The 21,681-nt window shown below is 47.8% G+C and overlaps 1 protein-coding gene across 1 annotated transcript in view; it reads left to right on the top strand.

The window, feature by feature from the left end:
* The window catches only part of LOC129384105 (calcium-activated chloride channel regulator 1-like), a 548,714-nt gene that overhangs the window by 208,523 nt on the left and 318,510 nt on the right, over window positions 1–21,681 (top strand). Inside the window, exon 4 of the mRNA XM_055069245.1 lies at window positions 15,662–15,831. Within this exon, the coding sequence (XP_054925220.1) occupies window positions 15,670–15,831 (162 nt within the window). The 5' untranslated portion in view covers window positions 15,662–15,669. The remainder of the gene's footprint in view (window positions 1–15,661; window positions 15,832–21,681) is intronic.

The following is a 21,681-nucleotide window of genomic DNA, read 5'->3' as shown; positions in this document are numbered from 1 at the left end:
AGGCGGCCATTTGTGGAAGAGATGGTCTGCAGTCATTGGAGAGGGCAGTGATCCGTCTCGAAGCATGCGAAGCGGAGATCGCAGCGAGCGACCGTACACTAGCTCAGCTGGCGAAAACTCCGTAGCCGCATGCGGCGCGGTCTTTAATGCCAACGTCACCCCAGGCAGACACAGCTCCCAGTCAGTTTGTTGTTCAAACCACAATGCTCTCAACACGCGCTTCATGACGGAATGGAGCTTCTCAACGGAATTCGACTATGGGTGGTACACTGAGCTGTCTAACAGCTTTACCCCACACCTTTCGAGAAAGGCTGTCGTCAAAGGGCTAGCAAACACTGTGTCCTGATCTGACTGGATTTCCGCAGGAAAACCAACTCGCGCAAATATGGACAGTAGTGCATTGACTATCTCAACTGAGCTGAGTTCTTTAAGCGGCACTGCTTCAGGGAACTTTGTCGCTGGGCAGATCAGTCAAAATGTGTCTGTACCCCGTGGCTGTTACCGGCAGAGGTTCCACTGTATCAATAACGAGCCGTCTAAAAGGCTCCGTAATGATAGGTACCAACTTCTACGGCGCCCTCGATTTGTCCCCTGGTTTGCCCACCCGCTGACAGGTGTCGCATGTCTTCACAAAGTGGTCTGTGTCCCGAAAACACCCTGGCCAATAGTACTCTCGCAAGAGACGGTCCTTAGTTTTCTTAACTCCTAGGTGTCCGGACCACGAACTCCCATGCGACAAGCGCAACAGATCCTGACGGTAGCACTGAGGCACGATCAGCTGATCGAACTCCACTCCCCTGCGGTCTAGATACTTCCGGTACAGGACCCCACCTCTTTCCACAAAGCGAGCATTGTTCTTGGCGATACCTTCCTTGACAATGCAGCGTATGTTTTCTAGGCTGCCATCCTTCTTTAGCTCGGCTATCAAAGCCGACCGGCTGACTTTTAGCAACCTATTAAGTCCGTCTCCCGTAGGCGCGATGAGCAAATCTGCAGATAGCTCTTCTAACTTTCCCGTGTCGGGCATTTCCTCTCCAGTATCTGGTGCCTTTAACGCTACAGGCTCAATTTTATTCAGTTCGGGCGTGCTCTGAATATCAGCTTGCTGCGCCTGTGACCCTTTCTCATTGTTCGACAACGTCGGTCCCGCAACTACCGCCTTTGCAGCGAGCTCCCGAACCTTCGATCTGGTTAAGGCCTGAACGCTAGCCTCACCAAACAAAAGCCCCTTCTCGCGCAGGAGGTGATCGGACCTGTTCGAAAATAGGTACGGGTACTGGGGGGGCACCATAGATGACACTGCGGCCTCCGTCTCAAGTGCTCCGAAAGGTCCTTCAATAAGCACTTTTGCTACGGGCAGACACACGCTATGAGCTTCCACGGCTTGCTTGATCCATGCACACTCGCCCGTGAACATATCGGGTTCTACGTAAGAGGGGTGAACTACATCCATTGTAGCTGCGGAATCGCGAAGCACTCGGCACTCTTTCCCGTTCACGAGGAGGTCTCGCATGTAAGGCTCGAGAAGCTTCATGTTCTCGTCAGTGCTGCATAATGACAAAAACACGACGTTTGTTTTTGTTTCTGGACACTGCGCCGAAAAGTGACCCGGCTTCTGGCACGTATAACAAACGCGCGCTTGCCTCGTCTCGAACCGCTTTCTGCGTTCGGCTTCGGCTGCCGCCGTCTCCTTACGTTCGGTCGGACTGCTTTCACTCGCATCCGCACTACGTGTGTCCCCCTTTGCTCTCATGGGCGTGAACTTCGGCCTCTCAAACTTGGAGCCAAATTCACCCTTTTGACCGTCCTTAGCTCCGCGAGCCCGACGCGTCACAAACTCCTCGGCTAGCTCAGCGGCTCTAGCCACCGTACTAACGTCTGGCCTATCCAAGACCCAGTACCGCACGTTCTCAGGTAACCGACTATAAAACTGTTCCAGCCCGAAACACTGCAGAACTTTCTCGTGGTCACCAAACGCTTTCTTTTCTTTGAGCCACTCCGGCATGTTTGACATAAGCCTGTACGCAAACTCTGTATAGGACTCACTTCTGCCTTTCTCATTTTGCCGAAACTTCCGACTGAACGCCTCCGCTGACAGCCTGTACTTTTTTAGCAGACTCGATTTCACTTTGTCGAAATCCTCTGCCTCCTCTCTCTTCAAGCGAGCGACTACGTCGGCCGCCTCGCCGGGTAACAGAGTGAGCAAGCGCTGTGGCCACGTTTCCCGAGAGAACCCCTGCTTCTCGCACGTTCGCTCAAAGTTAACCAGGAACAAACCAATGTCCTCTCCAAGCTTAAACGGCCGCATCAGGTCAGTCATTTTGAACAATACTCGTTCTCCTGCACCGTGTGCCTGACTTCCAATACGAGCGCGTTCCATCTCTACCTCGAGACGCTTCATTTCCAAAGCGTGGTCGCGCTCTTCTTTTTCTTTCTCTTTTTGTTCTTTTCGTTCGCGCTCCTGTTTCTCTTTCTGTTCTTTACGTTCGCGCTCATCTTTCCCTTTCTGTTCTTTAAGTTCGCGCTCCTGTTTCTCTTTTTGCTCTTTAAGGTCGCGCTCCTGTCGTTTTGCCCTCTCCTCAATGGTCTCAAGGCATTCCGACAGCTCGTCGTCCTCAGCTTCTAACTCAAGAATAGCCCTCAGCAGTTCTGGTTTTCTGAGTTTGTCTGAGACATCCAGACCCAACTCTCTTGCAAGCAGCAGCAATTTCGGTTTGCGCAACGACTTCAAATCCATGGCTGCTCTGAATGCTGCTTTCTCTACTGCCTACTATTGTCTTGCCGCAAACTAACCCGGCAGAACGACAACCACAATTACCAGCTCTGTTTCTGACACTAACAAAAGCCTGGCAAAACTCAGAAGAAGAAAGTCCCGCACTCACCAAACCTCGCAGTCAAGAATTCAACGTAGTCGTTCCGCTGCAGGCAACCAGTCATCACACAGGGCTCGTTGCACTGCTCCCGGATGGTCGTTGTGCTGCTCAGCATACAGTCAACCGCATATCTTCGCTGCTGGGCTCCGTTGTCGCGATCTCACCGCTGGCAGGCAGTTGTTGGAAACTCAGCGCTGACGCCCGTTGTTGCAAATGGGTCGCAAGCCCCAAGGGTAGCGTTGGCCTGGCGGCCTGGGGCACAACTGGAAGCATCCGAAGGTCCCGGCAAAGCATGAGTCGACTGGTAAACAGAACAACTTGTTTATTCTAACATCGCGAAAGAGCGGGCGGTCAGGTCGACCGAAGTGGAGAGACGGGAGAGCACGTAACTCAACAGAAGAAATCGGAGCCTCCCTCGCCGTCCGGGGGCAGCTGCTTTTATAGTCTCGGAGTCGAGGGCAAGAGGGAACGCCTGATAGAGGCCCACATGACGCGCGGCACGGACAGGCTGAGAGACACGTTGGGACGAGTGTAGTGACGCATCCGCCGGCCGTGCGCCGGTCAGACCTTCTCGTTTCACACTTGGGGAGCTCCTCTCCCCGGCTGCCGCGCTTTGACAAGCGTGGGCACACACACACACACACGCACACACGAAGACACGTGGCACTGAAACACGCCTGGACGCGCTTGGCGGGGAGGCTTTGCGGCAGCTCCGAACGGGCCAAAATGTCCGCCGCTTTGAACGAAGCCCCGGCGTCCGTTGCATTCGCGCCGGCTATACTGCGCGTCGTAGGCGAAACGTAACAGCATATTATTCTTCAACCTGCTCTTACACTTTCTCGTTTAAGGCACTCAATGAATTGTTCCAGTGCGTCCCTAGCGTTGCTTAACAAAACAATTGGCGAGCTGAAGGCTGTTGAGATATTCGCAATAGATCGTCGCTCCTCGTTCATCCCTGTCTAACAGTTTGAATATTTCTGTTAATCTCAATGAATATCATTGGAAAAATTGTCTTTTTGCCCGACACTCTCTAGATAAGTATTTTTGCACTTTTCTTGCGCATAATTTAAACATGTCAAGCTGGAGCTGTCAGTGAGGCCGAGTCGAAGCCTGAGAAGCTGCGGGTGCGTGCGCTGTGGCTGAACGTAAATATGGAAGTTACACATAACGTGGTCATCCGGGCGTAGAAGCACTTGTTCATCCCGTCGCAGAATCCCCGCCCTTGTTCCGCTCCAGGATCGATAGTGCCGCTTGTGACGCTCCCCTGCCTTGCGAATATTCTGATGGGGGACTTAAAGTGCCAGCGCTGCGAGAGTTCTTAAATTGCGCGAAATATGGCACCGAAGAGGCGGATTGTCACTAGCGAAGGAACGAGCGAGAGCTGTGACAGAGCGAAAAGGAGGGCCCGCGTTTGAAACAAGACGCACAGCGGAGATGCGTCTTGTCGCGAGGAGGCTCGAGAGCGCCAGAAAGACGAGGGTGTTAGGGCAGAACCTTCCCGTCACGTCCTCGAGTTCGAAAAGGATGTTGCGCGACGGCGCGCCCAGGGCGAGCGTGCCGAGAACATTGGAGACTCAGAGAGCCTGCCGAGATCGCACGCAGCATCGGTGGAACCTCGTCTCGCAGGAGTGAGCCTTGCTAAGGCTTGTGTCCAACACAAATCATCGCTTTTGCCTGAGCCCTTGGGTGCCCGGGAATTCAAAGCGAACGAGGGGCCGGTGCTTCTGTAATCAGGTGGTGTATTGGGTGACGATGGTTAGAGGCTGGCCACGAGAAACGTCAGACACCCAGGCAAGTTCTGCCGACATCGCAGACCGAGAAGCGATGACCTGTGTGGCTCGGAGGACGCGGGCGAGTTACCGTACGATACAGGAGTACGACGTTATAGAGCGCTGGTAAACTCCAGCAAGTGAGGAACAGACCATGAATCAGAACGACACAGTTCGTGACGGCAGAGGCGTCGACCGAACTAAGCTGTCCCGGTGCATCGCTCGTCACTACGAAGGACGGCGCACTCCATATCATGAGCATATCTTTGGCACATGCTACTGAGCTGCGCGCTTCAGAGGACGTAGGTGGTCATGCGCTGCGCAAGGCGGGCACTGGACAAAGGTCACTGTACCCTAATCAAGCAGCCAAAGATAGGCGGCCGGGGCCCGAAATGTCATGCCACAGCGAATGGGGATTGTGTTTCGCTTCCGTTGCATCGCGACCATTCGAGGGAGAGCAGGAATGCGACCCCAGGGAGAACGATTGGAGAGAACCTGATATTCAGAAGGGCAGCCGGCGCTGATTTGATATTTTCGTTTTGTTGATATTGCTATGTAAATTTTTATATTGCATGGCGTCTGTTAACTGTTCGATTTTCATAGCCTTTATTTTATGTATATCTCTGTTTTCTTATTTTCTTTAATATGATGAATGTTGTGTGTCGAGCGCCCGTACCTGTTTTACTGTAGTGCGGTGCCGTGATTTTCGCTGATACGCTTACACGGGGAAGTAGAACACATTTTGTGTGGCGATCATTTCATTGATTTTGAGCCCTTGCTTTTCAGGCGTTGTTGTTTTATTTTGCATTTAAGTTGTGTTGTGGGTTACGCTGCCTGGTTGAGAGCGTGGCGGCGAGGTACTTGACAAAGTGATTTGTTCGAGTACTTGCACGAACCGTGATCAACATGACGAGGTGATTGTGCGCCCGACCTTGGAGTCCACAAGGAGCACGGATTTCTTCAGGTGCGCGTGCCCGACTGCGTGGTGGATTTTCAAATATTTTTCGAATAATGTTCTTGTCGTCGGAGTGGTCACAAAGTGCGTAGGCGCGTTCCTCTCTACATGGCGACCTTACCCGCCGCAGCCACTTCGCTGCTGATGCGGCGGTAGGGAGGGAAGCTCTCCGCTCTTCTTGAACTCGCCTAACTTGCGGATCACTTGGGACGCCGGTGCGTGACGAGGGTCGGGGTAGCCACGGCGAGAAGGTAGAGTGGTTCGAAAGACGGAGTGGCGTTGTGGTGCACTAAGAAAAAGCTGAAGATGGGTCGCCAGGCTTCGGCGGTAGACCGACAGACGGTGCAAACCATAAGGATCTATGGCAGCGAGGTGCCAGCAGCCCAAGACTTCTTTAAATCGGGATCTCGGCAAGCATGCCACAAATAAGCCTTGCGTTCCAACCGGCTCTCAGAACTTTCCGCCGAATTCTTTTTTTTTTTCAGTGGTGTTTCGTCTTTCATTTATTTTTACCATCGTGTGTTACGTTTCGTATATTCTGTTAGTGCAGTATTTACCGCTTTTAATGACGCGTGCATTTTGATTGGCCTCGCGTATCTTTTCTATTATTGCGCGAGTCTTAAATTTTCACGTGGTGGCGTTTGTGTTGCGCGTCGCGTCAGAGATTGGGGTATGTGACCAGCACGCCTTCAGCGAAACTTTGTACATTACTGCGTGTAGTTTGACTAAACTTTTTTAATGCATCTGCATTGATTTTGTTTTATTAAACTGAGTAGTTGTTTCTCCAAGTCGCCTCCCGTCTGCGGCCTCAGGTCCATGGCCGACCAGGCTTGAGCCTTATCACAGGTCAGCAGTGGAACTATCCGTAAATTCACGTGCGTTGGGTTTGTTGTCCCCGCATCCCCTCAGTTTCCGAGAGTACAAATAGTTGTACCAGAATCTTTCACATGCACAGACAATAAGATACTCTTTAGTGCTTCGAAAACTATGTAATTCAGACGCGCAAAATATACAACATACAATGTTAGCACAATCTTCGTGATGCTGCCTTAAATACAGTCAGTGAAATGAACAAAAAAATTGGTCTGTTTGGACAAAGCACGAAGATTCAGTTAACAAATTAGTCGCATGTAAAAGAAAGCGTCTTTTATGCTCTAGGCATTGTTAGTCTGTCTACACTGTAGGGCTGAAGAAAGTAGCATGAATTGCACCGTCTTATTGCCTTTCTGACACATTCTTCTACTATATACCCTCCACTGAAAGAACACGCGTCTGTAGTCTCAGAGGAACATTTAAATCTAATTCGCACCAGAAGACTTAACATTTATTTGCAAGTACTGCTTTTGTCATAATGGTGACCATAGCGAAACCCTTTAAGATGTATGTTGACGGGCTTCTCTAAAATCAAGTATTGAATCAGATGTTTTCTTCCATTATTAGGTGGTTGATGACTCTACTTTGGTCGATGTTACGCGATCGTTGATAATGTTTAGTGTCAGAAAAGTAAATCTGGTGGCATTCGACTCTTCTTGTGTGACCTCGTTTCAGTAGTCATTGTGTTGTGGGCCGACTTCAATATTGGCCCAGCTGAGAAATGTAGTGCCTGAATGACATATCTCCCAGTTCCCAGTACTGTATATGGTCAGATAATTATGTGGTACGTAGCTCACTTTGACGCAGGTGTCCTTGTATTATTTTTCCCTATTTGCTTTTGTACTTCACATGGAACATTTCACGTTGTTCTGTCGCATGTCTTTTATCTACATTGTGTCGCCTGTATCTTTTCACTATACATTTACCGCTGCACTGAGCACTATATTAGACCTTGGATTAGTTGAATAATTGCTTTATTGATGGATCATACATTTATACAGAAGCCTATACTTGCAATAAATTTGGGTAGGGCATCTGCATTTCCATATTATGTTGGACGTCTGCTGAATCTATATTTAAAGCTGGAATAAAAAATACAGATGCCACCCAACTGAATTACCCAGCGTACTTCTCAAATGGGTAAAAGAGCAGGTTACACACTGATTCCGAGGACTTGAACGAATAGAAAGTTAGGAAAATGATTCCCTTAACAGATTGTGATTTGACGGTACCATGAACTATATTGTCGCGTAGTAGTGACGGTGAGGAAAACAGAAATACTGGGAATGACGAAAATATCGTTTTAGTGGGTGAACTTGTGCCCTCAAAAACAAGCTACACGTGAAGAACGGAAACAGCGACGAACACAGTCGGGCGATCATCGAAAATCTTTTCAGCTGATCAAGTGCGTCGGCTTTTATACATCAGTCGTCGAATGTTCCAGAGTAATCGCTGGGACCCGCGTACCTTCCACGAAGTTCTACATTATTCGCGTCGCGCACACATTCAATCGGATTACACAAGGTTTGGTCCCGGACAGCGGATGGAACCATCAATAACATTCCAGAAACTTCCGATACATGCAAGCGCGTCCTGCGCTGTGGGATAACATTTGTTAGGCGGTGAAACGAGTCTCTCTATAAAAACAAGTACACGTGTCAATACCCCCCTCTTAAATAGCATCGACCCGGTGCTGCAAATAAACGAAAGTAATGAAGAAAAACACCCGTAGTAAAGAAAACAACAAAATAAGGAAGTTCCTCAGTGTGCGTAAAAGGGTTTAGGACACACCACGTGGATCACTTCAGATGATGCGCGGCGCCGCTGTGAATGCGAAATGCCGTCTGGCACGACCTTATAGTCCAGTGCGCCAATAGGTCTGACAACGTTGTAGGGTCCAAAAGAGCGTCGCAATAGTTTCTCACTCCGTCCTCATCGGAGTATCGGGGGCCAAACCCAAATACGGTCACTGGGCTGGTACTCGACGTAGCGTCGTCGGAGGTTGTAGTGTAGGCTTTCGGTACGCTGCTGGTTCTTGATCCGTAGGCGGGCGAGCTGCCGGACTTCGTCGGCGCGCTGGAGATAAGTAGCGACGTCAAGATTCCCTTCGTCAGTGACGTGCGGCAGCATGGCGTCGAGCGTCGTCGTCGGGTTTGTTCCGTAAACCAGCTTAAACGGCGTGAACTGTGTTGTTTCTTGCACCTCCATGTTGTAAGCGAAGGGTACGTACGGCATAACGGCAGAACGGCATCCCAGGTCCTGTGTTCGACATTGACGTACATTGCTAGCATATGGACGAGGGTCTTATTCAAGCGCACCGTGAGACCATTCGTCAGCGGGTGGTAGCCAGTTGTCTTCCTGTGGCTTGTCTGGCTGTATTGCAGAATGGCTTGGGTTAGCCCTGTCGGTTATGAGGACTTTCGGGGCACCATATCGCAGGAGGAAGCTCTCGACGAAAAATTTTGCCACTTCGGCTGCGCTAACTTTCTGCAGAGCTTTGGTTTCAGCGAAGCGGGTGAGGTAGTCCGCCGCCACGACAATCCACTTATTTTCGAATGTTGACATCGGAAACGGTCCACACAAGTCCATCCCGATCTGCTGGAAAGGTCGACAAGGAGGCTTTGATCGGCTGTAGTAATCCCGCTGGCCTAGTCGGTGGTGTCTTGCGTCGCTGACAGTCTCGGCATGTCTTGACGTAACGGGCGACGTCGGCAGTTCGGCGCGGCCAGTAATACCTTTTTTGCATCCTCGATAGTGTCCGGGAGAAACAGAGGTGTCCAGCGGTCGGATCGTCATCTAGGGCGTGCAGTACTTCTGGACGCAGCGCTGAAGCAACAACAAGAAGGTAGTTGGCGCGGACTGGAGAGAAGATTTCACGAGTAGGTTTTGAAGCGTCAACAAAGACAATCTGCGCTTAAGCGATCTAGGGACAAGGTCGGCATTCCCTTCTAAATACTCAACGAGGCCTGTCAGCTCCGGGTCCGTTCGTTGCTGTTCAACGAAGTCTTCCGCGCTTACTATTCCAAGGAAGGCATCGTCATCCTCGTCGTCTTGCGGCGGCGGGTCAATGGAGGCGCGTGATAGGCAGTCGGCATCAGAGCGCTTTCGTGTGGACTTGTAGATTACAGTTACGTCATATTATTGCAGTCTGAGGCTCCACCGCGCTAGCCGTCCTGAAGCGTCCTTTAAAGTGGCTAGCGCGGTGGAGTCCTGAAGGGGCCTTTAAACAACGCGTGATGGTCGATGACGACTTTGAATGGCCTGCCATATGGGTAAGAGCGGAATTTGCTGTAGCCCAAATGATGGCGAGGCAATCCTTCTCAGTCGTAGAATAACTGCCTTCCGCTTTCACCCGTTATATCACCCGTTCAAGTCCGTTTTTCCTCTGAGCTAGGACGGCACCGAGGCCTAGGCTACTGGCGTCCGTGTGGATTTCGGTATCGGCGTCCTCGTCGAAGTGCGCCAGTACCGGCGGCGACTACATGCGTCTTTTGAGTTCTTGAAATGCGTTGGCCTGAGGCGTTTCCCACTTAAAACTCGACATCACATATGGTTAGATGTGCGAGCGGCTCAGCGATGCGTGAGAAGTCCTTGACATAGCGCCTATAATATGCACACATGCCAATGAGTCTATGCACTGCCCTCTTGTCGATGGACTTCGGAAACTTTGGTGGCAGGTGTTCTTGGCCGGTCGGGGCGGATACCAGATTTCCTGATTACGTGGCCTAGGAACGGAAGCTCATCGTAAGTGAAGTGGCACTTTTCCGGCTTCAGAGTGAGCCCTGATAACTTGATGGCCTCCACTACTGTCGCAAGCCGCCTAATTGATCGTCGAAATTTCCGACGAAGAAGACAACGTCATCCAAGTAAACGAGACAGGTCTGCCACTTCAATCCTGCTAAAACCGTTTCCATCGCCCGCTGGAACTTTGCAGCCGCCGAGCACCGTCCAAATGGCATAACCTTGAACTTGTAGAGGTCGTCTGGCGAGATGAAGGCGGTCTTTCCGAGATCTCTTTTGTCGACTTCTTTTACCAGTAGCTAGACTTGATGTCCATCAACGAGAAGTATTCAGCGTTGCAGAGCCGAACCAATGCCTCGTCTATCCGTGGGAGGGGGTATACTAATTCTTCGGGAACTTGTTCAGACGACGATAATCGACGCAGAAACGCAAGGTTCCATCCTTTTTCTTGACCAAGACTATAGGAGCTGCCCACGGGCTTTTCGATGGCTGGATGATGTCGTCGCGCCGCATTTCCTCGACTTGGTGCCTTATGGCTTCATGTTTTCGCGTCGAAACTCGGTAAGGGCTCTGGCGAAGTGGTCGAGCGCACTCTTCGGTTATTATGCGATGCTTTGCGACTGGTGTTTATCGAATCATCGATGACATCGAAAAGTACTCTTTGTATTGTCGGAGAAGAGTCCTGAGCTATTGCTGCTTGCTCATGGCGAGACTTGGATTGATGTGGAAGTTTGGTTCGGGAACAATGGCCGACGATGTTGATGCGGCAGAATCTGAGAGGACAAACGCATTGCAGGTTTCCACAATTTCCTCGATGTCTGCGATTGTCGTGCCCTTGTTGTCATGATTGAACTCATGGCTGAAGTTAATTAGCATCACTTCCGCTTTCCCTCCTTGCAATCGAGTGATCCCTCTTGCAACGCAAATTTCATGGTCGAGCAGTAGACGTTTTTCACCCTCGATGTCACTTTCTACGTCAGCGGGTGTTTCGGTGCCGATGGAACTAATAATGCTGGTGCGCGGTGGGGGGGGGGGGGGATGCTCACTTGACCTTCGAGCACACTCAAGGCGTGGTGACAACGAGAGCTCTCCGGTGGTATCACCTGATCTTCCGACAGCGTTATCGATTTCGACTTCAGGTCGTTGATTGCACCGTGTTGGTTCGGGAAGACCATGCCGAGAATGACGTCTCCTGAACGCTGTTGGAGGATAACGAAGGTGGCAGGGTAAGTCCGGTCATGAACGGCAATTCGTGGCGTGCAGATTCCAGTCGGCGTAATGAGGTGTCCTCCAACGGTCTGAATTTGAGGGCCTTCTCATGCAGTCTCAACTTTCTTCAACTGGGCAGCGATGTGTCCCCTCATTATCGAGTAATCGGTCCCTGTGTCAACTAAGGCGGTGACTGCGTGGCTGTCGAGAAGCACGACGAGGTGGGTGATTCTTTGTCTTGCGTTAGTTATGTGTTGGCGTTGGGTCACGGCTGCGTCGCGTTGACCTGCGACTGGTACGTGGCGTCGTCAAGTCGTCTATCGTCGGCGTATTCGTTGCTTCCAGAATTCGTCGGGACGGCGGCGTTTCGTTGTTATGTCGTCGAGATAGTCTCTTCGGCGTCTTCGTCGGCGCCGGAGGATCTTCATCAGTTCGACGAACAGCAACCGCACTTCCATCGGTTGCTGCTATTAGTTTTCCGGATATGGGTTCGTAGAACGGCCCCGGGCTGGGCCAGTGTATGGTCGGCGCTGCGGCGACACGTAGCGGCCTTGGGATGGCGAAGGGGAGGGTCGTCGAGGACTCCACTGAGTCGCGACGATGTCATGCGGGCGCTCTCTAAGCTGTGGACGCGGCGCGTTGACGGTGAACCCCCTCAATCCCAACTAGTAGCGGTATGGGCATCGGCAGCACACATGGCCAGCCTCTCCGCAGCGATAGCAGAGCGGGCGGTTGTCCGGGGCTCACCAAATGTGCGTCTTCCTCGCGTAGCTGCGCTGGGCGACGGATGGGCATGTTGGCGGCAGCGGTGGTGGATGACGGAATTGCAGCGTTACAGGATCCTAGTGCCATCGCGGAGGGGGACCTTGACGGCGGGCGATGGTGGCGTAGGACATCGCTTCTGGCTGAGGTTTTGGAAATTGTGGTTTTAGCTCCGGAACCCCAAGCAATCGCTGAACCTCTTCTTTGACGATTTCGGCGAGTAAATCCACTTGAGACTGCGATCTTGGGTAGAACTTCTGCATATCCTCCCGTAAGACTGCTCTGATAGTCTCACGTAGATCGGTGGCCAGTGATTGAACTCCGGCGTAGTTTGTAGAGTTGGTGCGGCGGTTGAATTGCCGGTTCCCCATCTCCACTGTCTTTTCGATGCTGGTGGCCTCGCGAAGAAACTACTCGACGGTATTCCATCGGCTTCATACCATTTCGGCGAAAAGCTCCTCCTTCAGACCCCGCATCAGTTGGCGGACTTTCTTCGCTTCAGACGTTTCCGGGTCGGCGTGGCAGAATAGAGGGCTCATTTTCTCCGTGAGGATCGCAGTGGTCTCCTCTAGGCGGCTGCACCGGCGTTTCTAATAGCGCTTGGGCTCGTTCTCGGCGTACGACGCTTGTGAATGTCTGCAGGAGGCTGATTCGGAAACGGTCCCAAGTCATTAAGATGGCTTCTCGGTTCTCGAACGACGTTCTGGCAGCGTCTTCCAATGCGAAAAAGATATGTCGCAGTTTGTCGTCACTGTTCCAACTGTTAAATGTTTCCGGGTCCTCGAACGTTGAACGACAGAAAGTCGAGGCTCTCTGAGCTGCTGCAGCACGATGGGGGACGCTGAGGCTGCTATTGGGGTTGATTTGGAGAAGCTTCCTGCTCGTCTCCGGCAAAAGTCCAAACTCCGGGGGCTGTTCTTGCAGCCTGCGGCTAGCGCGCGGGTTCTTGTTGAAGTTGGTGTTGTCATCCGCGTTCTGGCTTTGGCCACGTCTTTGTAGGGGCGTCCTGTTCATGAACGCAAAGCACCTCCGCCAGATGTCACTTAGTAATGACGATGAGGAAAGCAGCAATATTGGGAATGACGAAGCTAGCGTTTGATCGGGCGAGCTTGTGCCCTCAAAAACAGGCTGCACTTAAAGAACGGAGACAGCGGCGAACACAGTCCGAGCGATCGTCGAAAATCTGATCAGCGGGTCAAGCGCGTCGGCTTTTATACATCAGTCGTCGAATATTCCAGAGTAATCGTCGGGACCCGCGTGCCTTCCCACGGAGATCTACATTATTCACGTCGCACAGACATGCAACCAGATTACACAAGGTCTGGTCCCAGAAAGCGGATGGAACCATCGATAACATTGCAGAAACATCCGATACATGTAGGCGCGTCCTGCGCTGTGCGATAATATTTGTTAGGCGGTGAAACATGTCACCCAATGATAACAAGTACATGTGTCAATATCAACATTTCGTTAGCTTGCACTCTTAAACTTATCGAACCGGAGATCTCGGAGTACAATGGCCTGCTACTACCAAAAAAAAAAAAACTTTGGTTCCTGAGCGGCCTACTTGCAATGAGGCAACATAACATGTTCAGACATTGGCTGATGTTGCATAGATTATCGAACTCTCAATTTTGAACTATTGCAATAGGTGTTCATGAGTTTTGTCGGGTGCTTGCCGTGTTTGCTATGAAAACAGATATTTAGCACGTTCGCATAATTTGAGTTAGGCCAGTTTCTCAGTGGAATAGCAGATATTCATTCAGCCATCACCAGGAGACACAATAGAGCGAACATGTTTTTGGTACGGTAAGCGTCAAATCCGGCACATCTCTACGATCCGTCTCAGCACTGATGTTATCTTTGATGTTTACAAATGGTCGGAACAGAAATATACACAAATATCGGGCTGTTTACAGGTAATTGAAATTTGTTGAATGAAGCAAAGACAATAGTAATCACTGAGCTCAGTAGTGCACTGCATTATCTAGCGCATTCTACCGGCTTCATGGTTTGCTCAATCGTATTGTCAATAACAAAAAAGGAACAAGCTTATCATTCTCTTGCGAATTGAACGTTATGTTCGGTAATGCACGCAAGCACAAATATTTACTGGTATAATCTCCTTCAATCTCAATTGGAAAGTGCACCTGGATAACATAGTGGTGGGAGCCATTAAGAAAATTCTTCAAGGTAAAGGTACTCTACGCAGACCATCAAACTAAGTTTTTACCATGCGTCCATATATCGGACAGATTCTAAAATACGTTAATATACTGTGGGTCCCATTCACAAGTTGTGGTACCAACAAGCTTGGAGAGGTTCAGGGGAAAGCGGTTAGATTCATTTTAAATCGCAATCAGTACTTGAATTTCCCCGAGAAATTGTAGTGCATCGTTACCTAGATTATAAAGTCGAGCTAAACATAATCTTCGTAGGTTTTTTACATATGCTACTCCACATCGCATCTGAGATAAACAACAGAAGTTTATTTTAACTATGGAAACAATGTAAACACATTATACACGAGCTTTCACAATGCAAGCATATTCCAGCAACAGAAACACATTTTATTGTTACATTTTCTAAGATTCATACCAGAATTAAAAATTAAATTATGGGGTTTTATGTGCCAAAGCCACTTCCTGATTATGAGGCTCGTCGTACTGGAGGACTTCGAAAATTTCGGCCACCTGGGGTTCTTTAACGTGCACCTAAATATAAGTACACGGGTGTTTTCGCAATAGGGCCGCCGTGGGTGGGATTTGATCCCGCGATCTCGTGCTCAGCAGCCCAACACCATAGTCACGGAGCAACCACGACGGGTTGCTCCGTGAAATGATGAATGAGATGATGAATGAAATGATTTTGGCTGGCATATATGAAAATTGCGTAAAGTAAAACTTTCTAGAGCTTCTTTGAAATCCTGTAACAACTCTCCTTTAGTTCAGACATCCTAATGAGACTGTAGAAGTATCGTATTTCTTTCCTCTATCATGTTTGCTTTGATACGACATGCTCTTCACTGAAGTATTTAGTTTCAATATTGTTATTTCTCTGCTTCAGGAGGGTGTTATTCTTGGGTGAACTTCTATGTTCACACTAGTACTACACATTGTGCATGCTCTCGCTTCGTTTTTAGTGTCTATTTTTGGCACTTTTAGCCAAATGGTTTCATTGTCCTGCCAATTATTCTTGTTTATTTTGTTTTGAGAACTCTACCCCTGTAAAGAAACTACCAAGGGTATCTCTGTGAGACAAAAGGAATATACTTTCATATCTTATTGTTTGCATATTTTCGCTCGATGTACCAAAGGTATATAACGACTTTAACCGTAACGGTAGTTACAGATAAAATCCCAGCTGCATGATTAGCATACAGTTAATTGAGCTTGCTTGTAAGGATTACACTAAAAATAGCTCGGTAAATACATAATGAAAATGTTCATTTTACTCATGTTTTCTCGCTTCCGTTACAGAAGCAGTCATGGTTACGTTGTGGCCTCTGCTTTTGACAATAGGATTCTTTGAGCATCTTTACAATGCAAATGCAATTCGGTTGGATGAAACAGACGGGGGCTATATGGACTTGTTAGTCGGTATCCACCCCGACGTACCTCCGAACGAAACCCTGGTCGAAAACTTGAAGGCAAGTAGGAGATTCTACACTTTATCTTACGCTAGTCGTAAAGTGATGTGCTCTGATGTAGTAAATCAGTGTCATTTGACCGAAAATGCCAAATTTCTCGCGAGCTTCCTGTAGCTGCCACGCCTTGAACTTAACACCTGTTTATGCCCGTGCTAACACATTCAAGTACCATTCTTTTGTACGTACAATAGAGATTTGGAATTCTCTACCCGGTAACATTCGTTTACTATCAATAAAAGTTTTCATAGCTACCACTGGTAAGCACTTCGCTAACATCGTTTCTTTTCGATCATTCATCTTTTTGTATTTATGTGTCTTTTTATAGCGCAATGTATAGTAATATATAACGTTCCCGCTCCAGCTTTAGCCATCTATTAGGCGGTAGTTTACATGAATAAATAAACAAAAATTGTCTTGTTGCGTTTTTATCCATCGTGCCATCTTAAAACCTCCCAATCGACGGGGAAAAGATAGAGAGACACACATGGCACCGATGAAGGAAGCACTAACGTAAAGAATATTGATGACCGAAGCATGATATATATCTACAATACAAGTGCGTGCGTGGAAAGTGAAGCAAACAAAGCGTCTTATCCATCAGCAGGATGTACATTTCACTTGCCACACGTGAGCACTTCAGAAGCCACGTGTACAGTGCTCACGGAATGAAAACCGTCACTTCAGGGCTAACTAATGCCCATACTTCTGTGTCCACCGGCTGCAGTTCGTGTCAAATCGACGTAATTTTGGCACGTACACTTAGATCAGTGTCCGCTTCACGTTTGCTGACCAGATGCTTAGCGATATGACATGGTACTCACGAGTACTTTGCACATATGCAGGGTTATACTGAATGCTCCCTGCAGCATTTCATTCCGTGAGTACTTTACAATGTTTCGAAGTGGTTTAGATAGGTAATTATCTCCTGGCGTCAGCGCGATGGATGGCGAACAATCGTACGAACTATCAAAATTTATAATCTAGTGCAGTTGTGCAGTTTAGCTCGTTAACTGTGGGCTGTGCTTTGTGCTATCCACGCAATGATAAAAACTTCCGGCAGAATCGATCTCACGATGTCACAGTGACTGTAGATGTGCAGTATAGCGACACTACGTATTGCTGGCTTCGATAAGAGTAATGTGCGAGGCGTGTACTTCAGCAGGACTCCTCTTTCGTTCTTCCCTATGGACACTCGGTGCCATTTTCGGTGGCCGCAGCGAAGCCTGCCTATGGCCTCTGAAATGCATGGCTTGCAGGTGCGGGCGAAGGCTGAGAAACGCGTAGTAGGGCAAGCGGACGCTTCTCTCTGAATTCTCTCTGAACGCGCAGCGCCATCCATTGGAACTGCCAAGAAATCTGCGTGTGGCAACTGAGACAAGATGCATGGCGCGCCCATGTCTGCGAACGCTGATAGATTTCTCGCTTGGCCGCACACTCCGTGCACGTACTCAGTTACCAAAGAATATAGCCTAGAGGTTATTTGAAGAGTAGCACATGCCCAGTGCATTAATGGCGCAGCTCATTGAAGCGTTGGTGTGAGAAGCCTTCACTAAAAAGCGCCACATACCCAGTGTATTTCAGGTGCAGCCTTCTAATGTCTTGGTTTACTCTCCTTGAGGAACTCTTGTGACGTGGCTATGTTCGCGCGTCCCGCCAGAGAAACTTAAGGCATACCTTTCGTTATTGTAGACCCAGTTACCCAAGTTGGCGTCAAAAACGTTCATTGGAGACCAGCACATTTTGAGTGGCGCATACTCAGTACTCCAAGTCGACGTCAAAGGCTGTCTTCGAATAGCAGTACCTACCATTGTCCCACGTATACACTGACACATGTCGGTGTGAAAGAGACTCGTTGAGAAGTGTCACTTATGCTCACATTCCTGCAAACTCAGTGACCCAAGTTGTTTTTATGGTTGGTTTCGAACCCTGTTACCTCAGCGCAGCTGCCCGATACGCTACCGATTCGGCAAACTCCTACTCAGTGATTGAGGTACGTGGGAAAAAGATGCAAACATGCATAGATGGTTGCAGCACCCCGAAATGTGAGCGTAATATTAACAAAAAAAAAAAAATGCTATCGCATTAAAAGGGGCACACAGCCGAAGTCACGACAGGGGATTCCCTAGTGGCACTGAACCATATTTTGTAATTTCGGTGTTTTAAGACGATTGTTAACGCAACTCCCAGTTTTTCCTACGCATTGAACTATGTATTCAGCAATGATTCTTAGCAGAATAACAAGTTTTAGCGAACAATGCAATATCATTCACTGCGCGCAGTGTGGCTTCTGGAATGATCGATAAACGGAAATGGCACTGCTAGAACAAAAAGAATTTATCTGCGATCGCTCGAAAAGAAACGAGTTGCCCTGTGAATACACGTCGATTTTACAAACGCTTTCAAATATTTAAATCACTTCACCCTGTTAAATAAACTTGAAATATACGGATTTTGCGGAACGGCTCTATCGCTTCTCACGTCCTACCTTAGTGAGTGCAAGCAGTACCCGTATTTCAATGGCTGCTCTTCTAATATATTACCCATATCTGACGGCGTACTCTAAGGGAGCATTCTGGACCCATTTCTCTTTACCTTATATCTGAATGACATTGTTTACGTCGATCCAATGGTGAAATTTGACATTTACGTTGACGATGCGACACTGTTATTCTCTGCAGGAAGTACGGATGAGCTAATTATGAGAGCGAACAGAACGCTTGTGGAATTAGATACATGGACGCAACTTGACAAATTAAGTGTAAACATTACCAAAACGAAATCTGTCATATACCTTGCGAAATACAAGACGGTTAACATTACCTCAGGCATTGCACAACTTAAAGATACAAATAGTAAGCGCATTTAAAATACTCATTCTGTTTCAGTGAAAATATGATCTGGGACATTATTATAGAGCACGTTGTTTAAGAACTGTCTCCCATTGTTGGACTAATGTACGCCAACAGATATTCTGCCGCCAACGGTTAAGCTTTTATTGTATAATGCCATATTCTTCTCACATAAGAAATATTGCCAATCAGTTTCGGAGAACACAACAAAAAGTTATTTGCAAAGAATCATGACATTGCAGAAAAAGATGTTAAGAAATATTGAAAGCGTCCCCAGGAGCCACCCTACCCACCCTTTCTTCTTAAAGTACTGTATAATGAAAATAGAGACGATATGTCCGCATTGCTTGTGTTCCCCGCATGAAATAAAAAATAAGTTATACCCTACTACAGTTGGCATCGCTTTCTAAAAGGACCTTGCGAGAGACGAAGCACACAGCCATGGCTAATAAAAACATGCAGGACAGGATACGGACGACAAATGGTAAACAGAACGCTACCGCATTTCTTAAATTTCCTCCATAACAACGGATTCACTCCACAAACAGCATCGAATCAGGAACTGAACTTGTTTTTATGTGGCAAAACTCATTTCTCACAAAAGAATTTCATATGGCTTTTCATCTCTATATATGTATGCTATACGGACTGGAAAGTAACAATGTGCTGTTCATACTACAGAACGTGTGCCATTTTTTCATTTCTTTCACTATATATCGCTTTTTAGTTGTACTTTTTGCATCGTTATGCGTTTCCTTTAACATTGTTCGTTCACACAGTTTAAAAACTTCTTATTTCTCGACTCATCTATTCTCACTATTGTGGACAAGTTATTGTTGGGTTAATATTTGTTTGTGGTTTGCATGTTGCTATGCCAAAATGTTTTCTTTGTTCTATTTCGTACTCCAGGGAGCTGGTAACTAGTCAAGCTGACTTGTCGGCTTTTTTCCCGCGCCCCTCACTCCATGAGTGAAACAAAGGATACTGTTATTATAATTATTATTATTATTAACATTATTATTATTAATATTATTATTATTATTATTATTAACATTATTATTATTAATATTATTATTATTATTACTATTACTATTGCTTCCCGTGAGATAGCGGGATTAAATTAACAATGGCCATGACGTAGGGCACAAGGCGCGTTTCGTGCTCCACAAGACATGAACTGAGGTCTGGCTCCTGGAGCATTCACGAACTTGAAAGGTTCAATAGCTTTCGTGGGGTGCAAGAAAAAGCATTTTGACGCCAGCACACGGCGCAACTGTTTTCACCTGATGTGATACGTTGTCGAGATCATGTGGAAGCGAAGCAAGCCGGTTATCTTTAACTGGCGTCACTGAGCTTGTAGACAACGCCTTATCTGCTTCAGAAGCTTTTTGTTATAACTTGAATTAACGCGCCCGGCTGACCAGCGCTTGATAGGCGGCTGACCTGAGATTCGAAACCTTGCTGCATTGCGTGCGAACACGACTGCCTGAGAGCGTTGACAATGATGACGTTCAGAATGCCAGTTCTAACAAATTGCGATTGAGCTTACTGGAAATGCAGAAGCGGCTTTCCACTGCTCAGTTCACGTTACCAGCGTAGTGTCATCTTGAAAGCTCACCTTAAGTTCAAGTATCCTAAGGAATTATTCACAAGAAGCTTGCGCATCATTTGAACGACTCCTGGTGTTTTTTAAGTGCGTCTAGAATTCAAGAAACAGCCAGATCAAAATAGTTATCGGAATATTCAATGAGCATATAACAGCTATGAACGAACCCGCACACCTTACCAACGAAACTCTACTACTGCAAGACCCTACTGCGAGACCCAACGAGACCCTACTGCGGCTGCGTCGTACCCCCTCATTGAGCGGTATGAGGTAAATACAAGGCATAAATCGTAGTTAAGGCGCAAAATCATGGCAGCGGAATACATTAGAAAGTTTGATCGACCGTACGATTGTCCCCCGTTAATGGTGCTGACACCAAGCGAGATTGCCTACGTAAAGCAGTTCTGAAGGCTACACATGGGCTTTGTGAACCGTTACCATGTGGTAAGATATGTCCATGCTAGTGTTGCGCAAGGCGGTTCCCTTGCTTTATTCTTCTATTGGGCCTCTCTCTGTAACATATCTATATAGGGTCTCCCAGCTGCCATGCAACAATTAAAAAAATAACTAAAGACTTGTCTGCCGATGAAACCAAATGCAGTGAATAACTTCAGAGCATTCCGCCTCTCCAGACATCATGGATTGATGGATGTTATGAGCGTCCCCTTTGGAACGGGATGTTTGGTTGCGCTACCAAGCTCTTCTTACTTTATTGCCGAATTTCCTACTTAAGATAAAAAAGAAAACAAAAGAATCGAAAAAAACATGAATTCCCATAAACAAAGTTCGCTTAACTTTGTTTTTTGTACGTCTCCGTTTGCTGTTTCTTCACTTTTCCTCCGCCAATTCTCAAATCGCCTCACACTAATCTCTTTTGCGGACATGTTTACTTCCCCTTGCTCTTGTTGAACCCAAGGGCTTCAACGAGGCCACTGAATCCCCTAGCTCGACCCCTGGGCAGATATCTTCACATTCTTATAGAACACGCTCCTTCGTTTCCCAAGCTTTACCGCAGCAAGCACTTGCTTGTTGTTCATTCTTTTTATCTCGCTTTATAAGTGTGTGTTCTAAGGCATCCTAATCTCGCTTCGAAAATTAATGGGCTTCCGTTTGACGTATATTTCTTTCCTGATTTAGTTTTTTCCTCTTCAATAGTTACTCAGGGCAGGTTTGCTTTCCATTGCCACCAGTCATGACATTATCTCAGTCTCGGACTTTCCGCCTGACGTTTACTGGTGCTGTGGTGCCGCATAATCAATGTTATTCCTGTACAAATACCTGGACACTCTCCGAGCCCATTTACTTTCTTCCGTATTCTTCTGTAGTTCTTCATAATTAATTTTAGTGTCAGCTTCACTCACTTAAAAATTGTGCAGCCCATATCACTCTGCACAG

This window comes from Dermacentor andersoni, chromosome 9 (genome assembly GCF_023375885.2).
Source record: "Dermacentor andersoni chromosome 9, qqDerAnde1_hic_scaffold, whole genome shotgun sequence".
In the NCBI taxonomy this organism is placed as follows: domain Eukaryota; kingdom Metazoa; phylum Arthropoda; class Arachnida; order Ixodida; family Ixodidae; genus Dermacentor; species Dermacentor andersoni.
The sequence above is the reverse complement of the archived record's forward strand: the minus strand, read 5'-3'. Positions and strand labels throughout refer to the sequence as shown.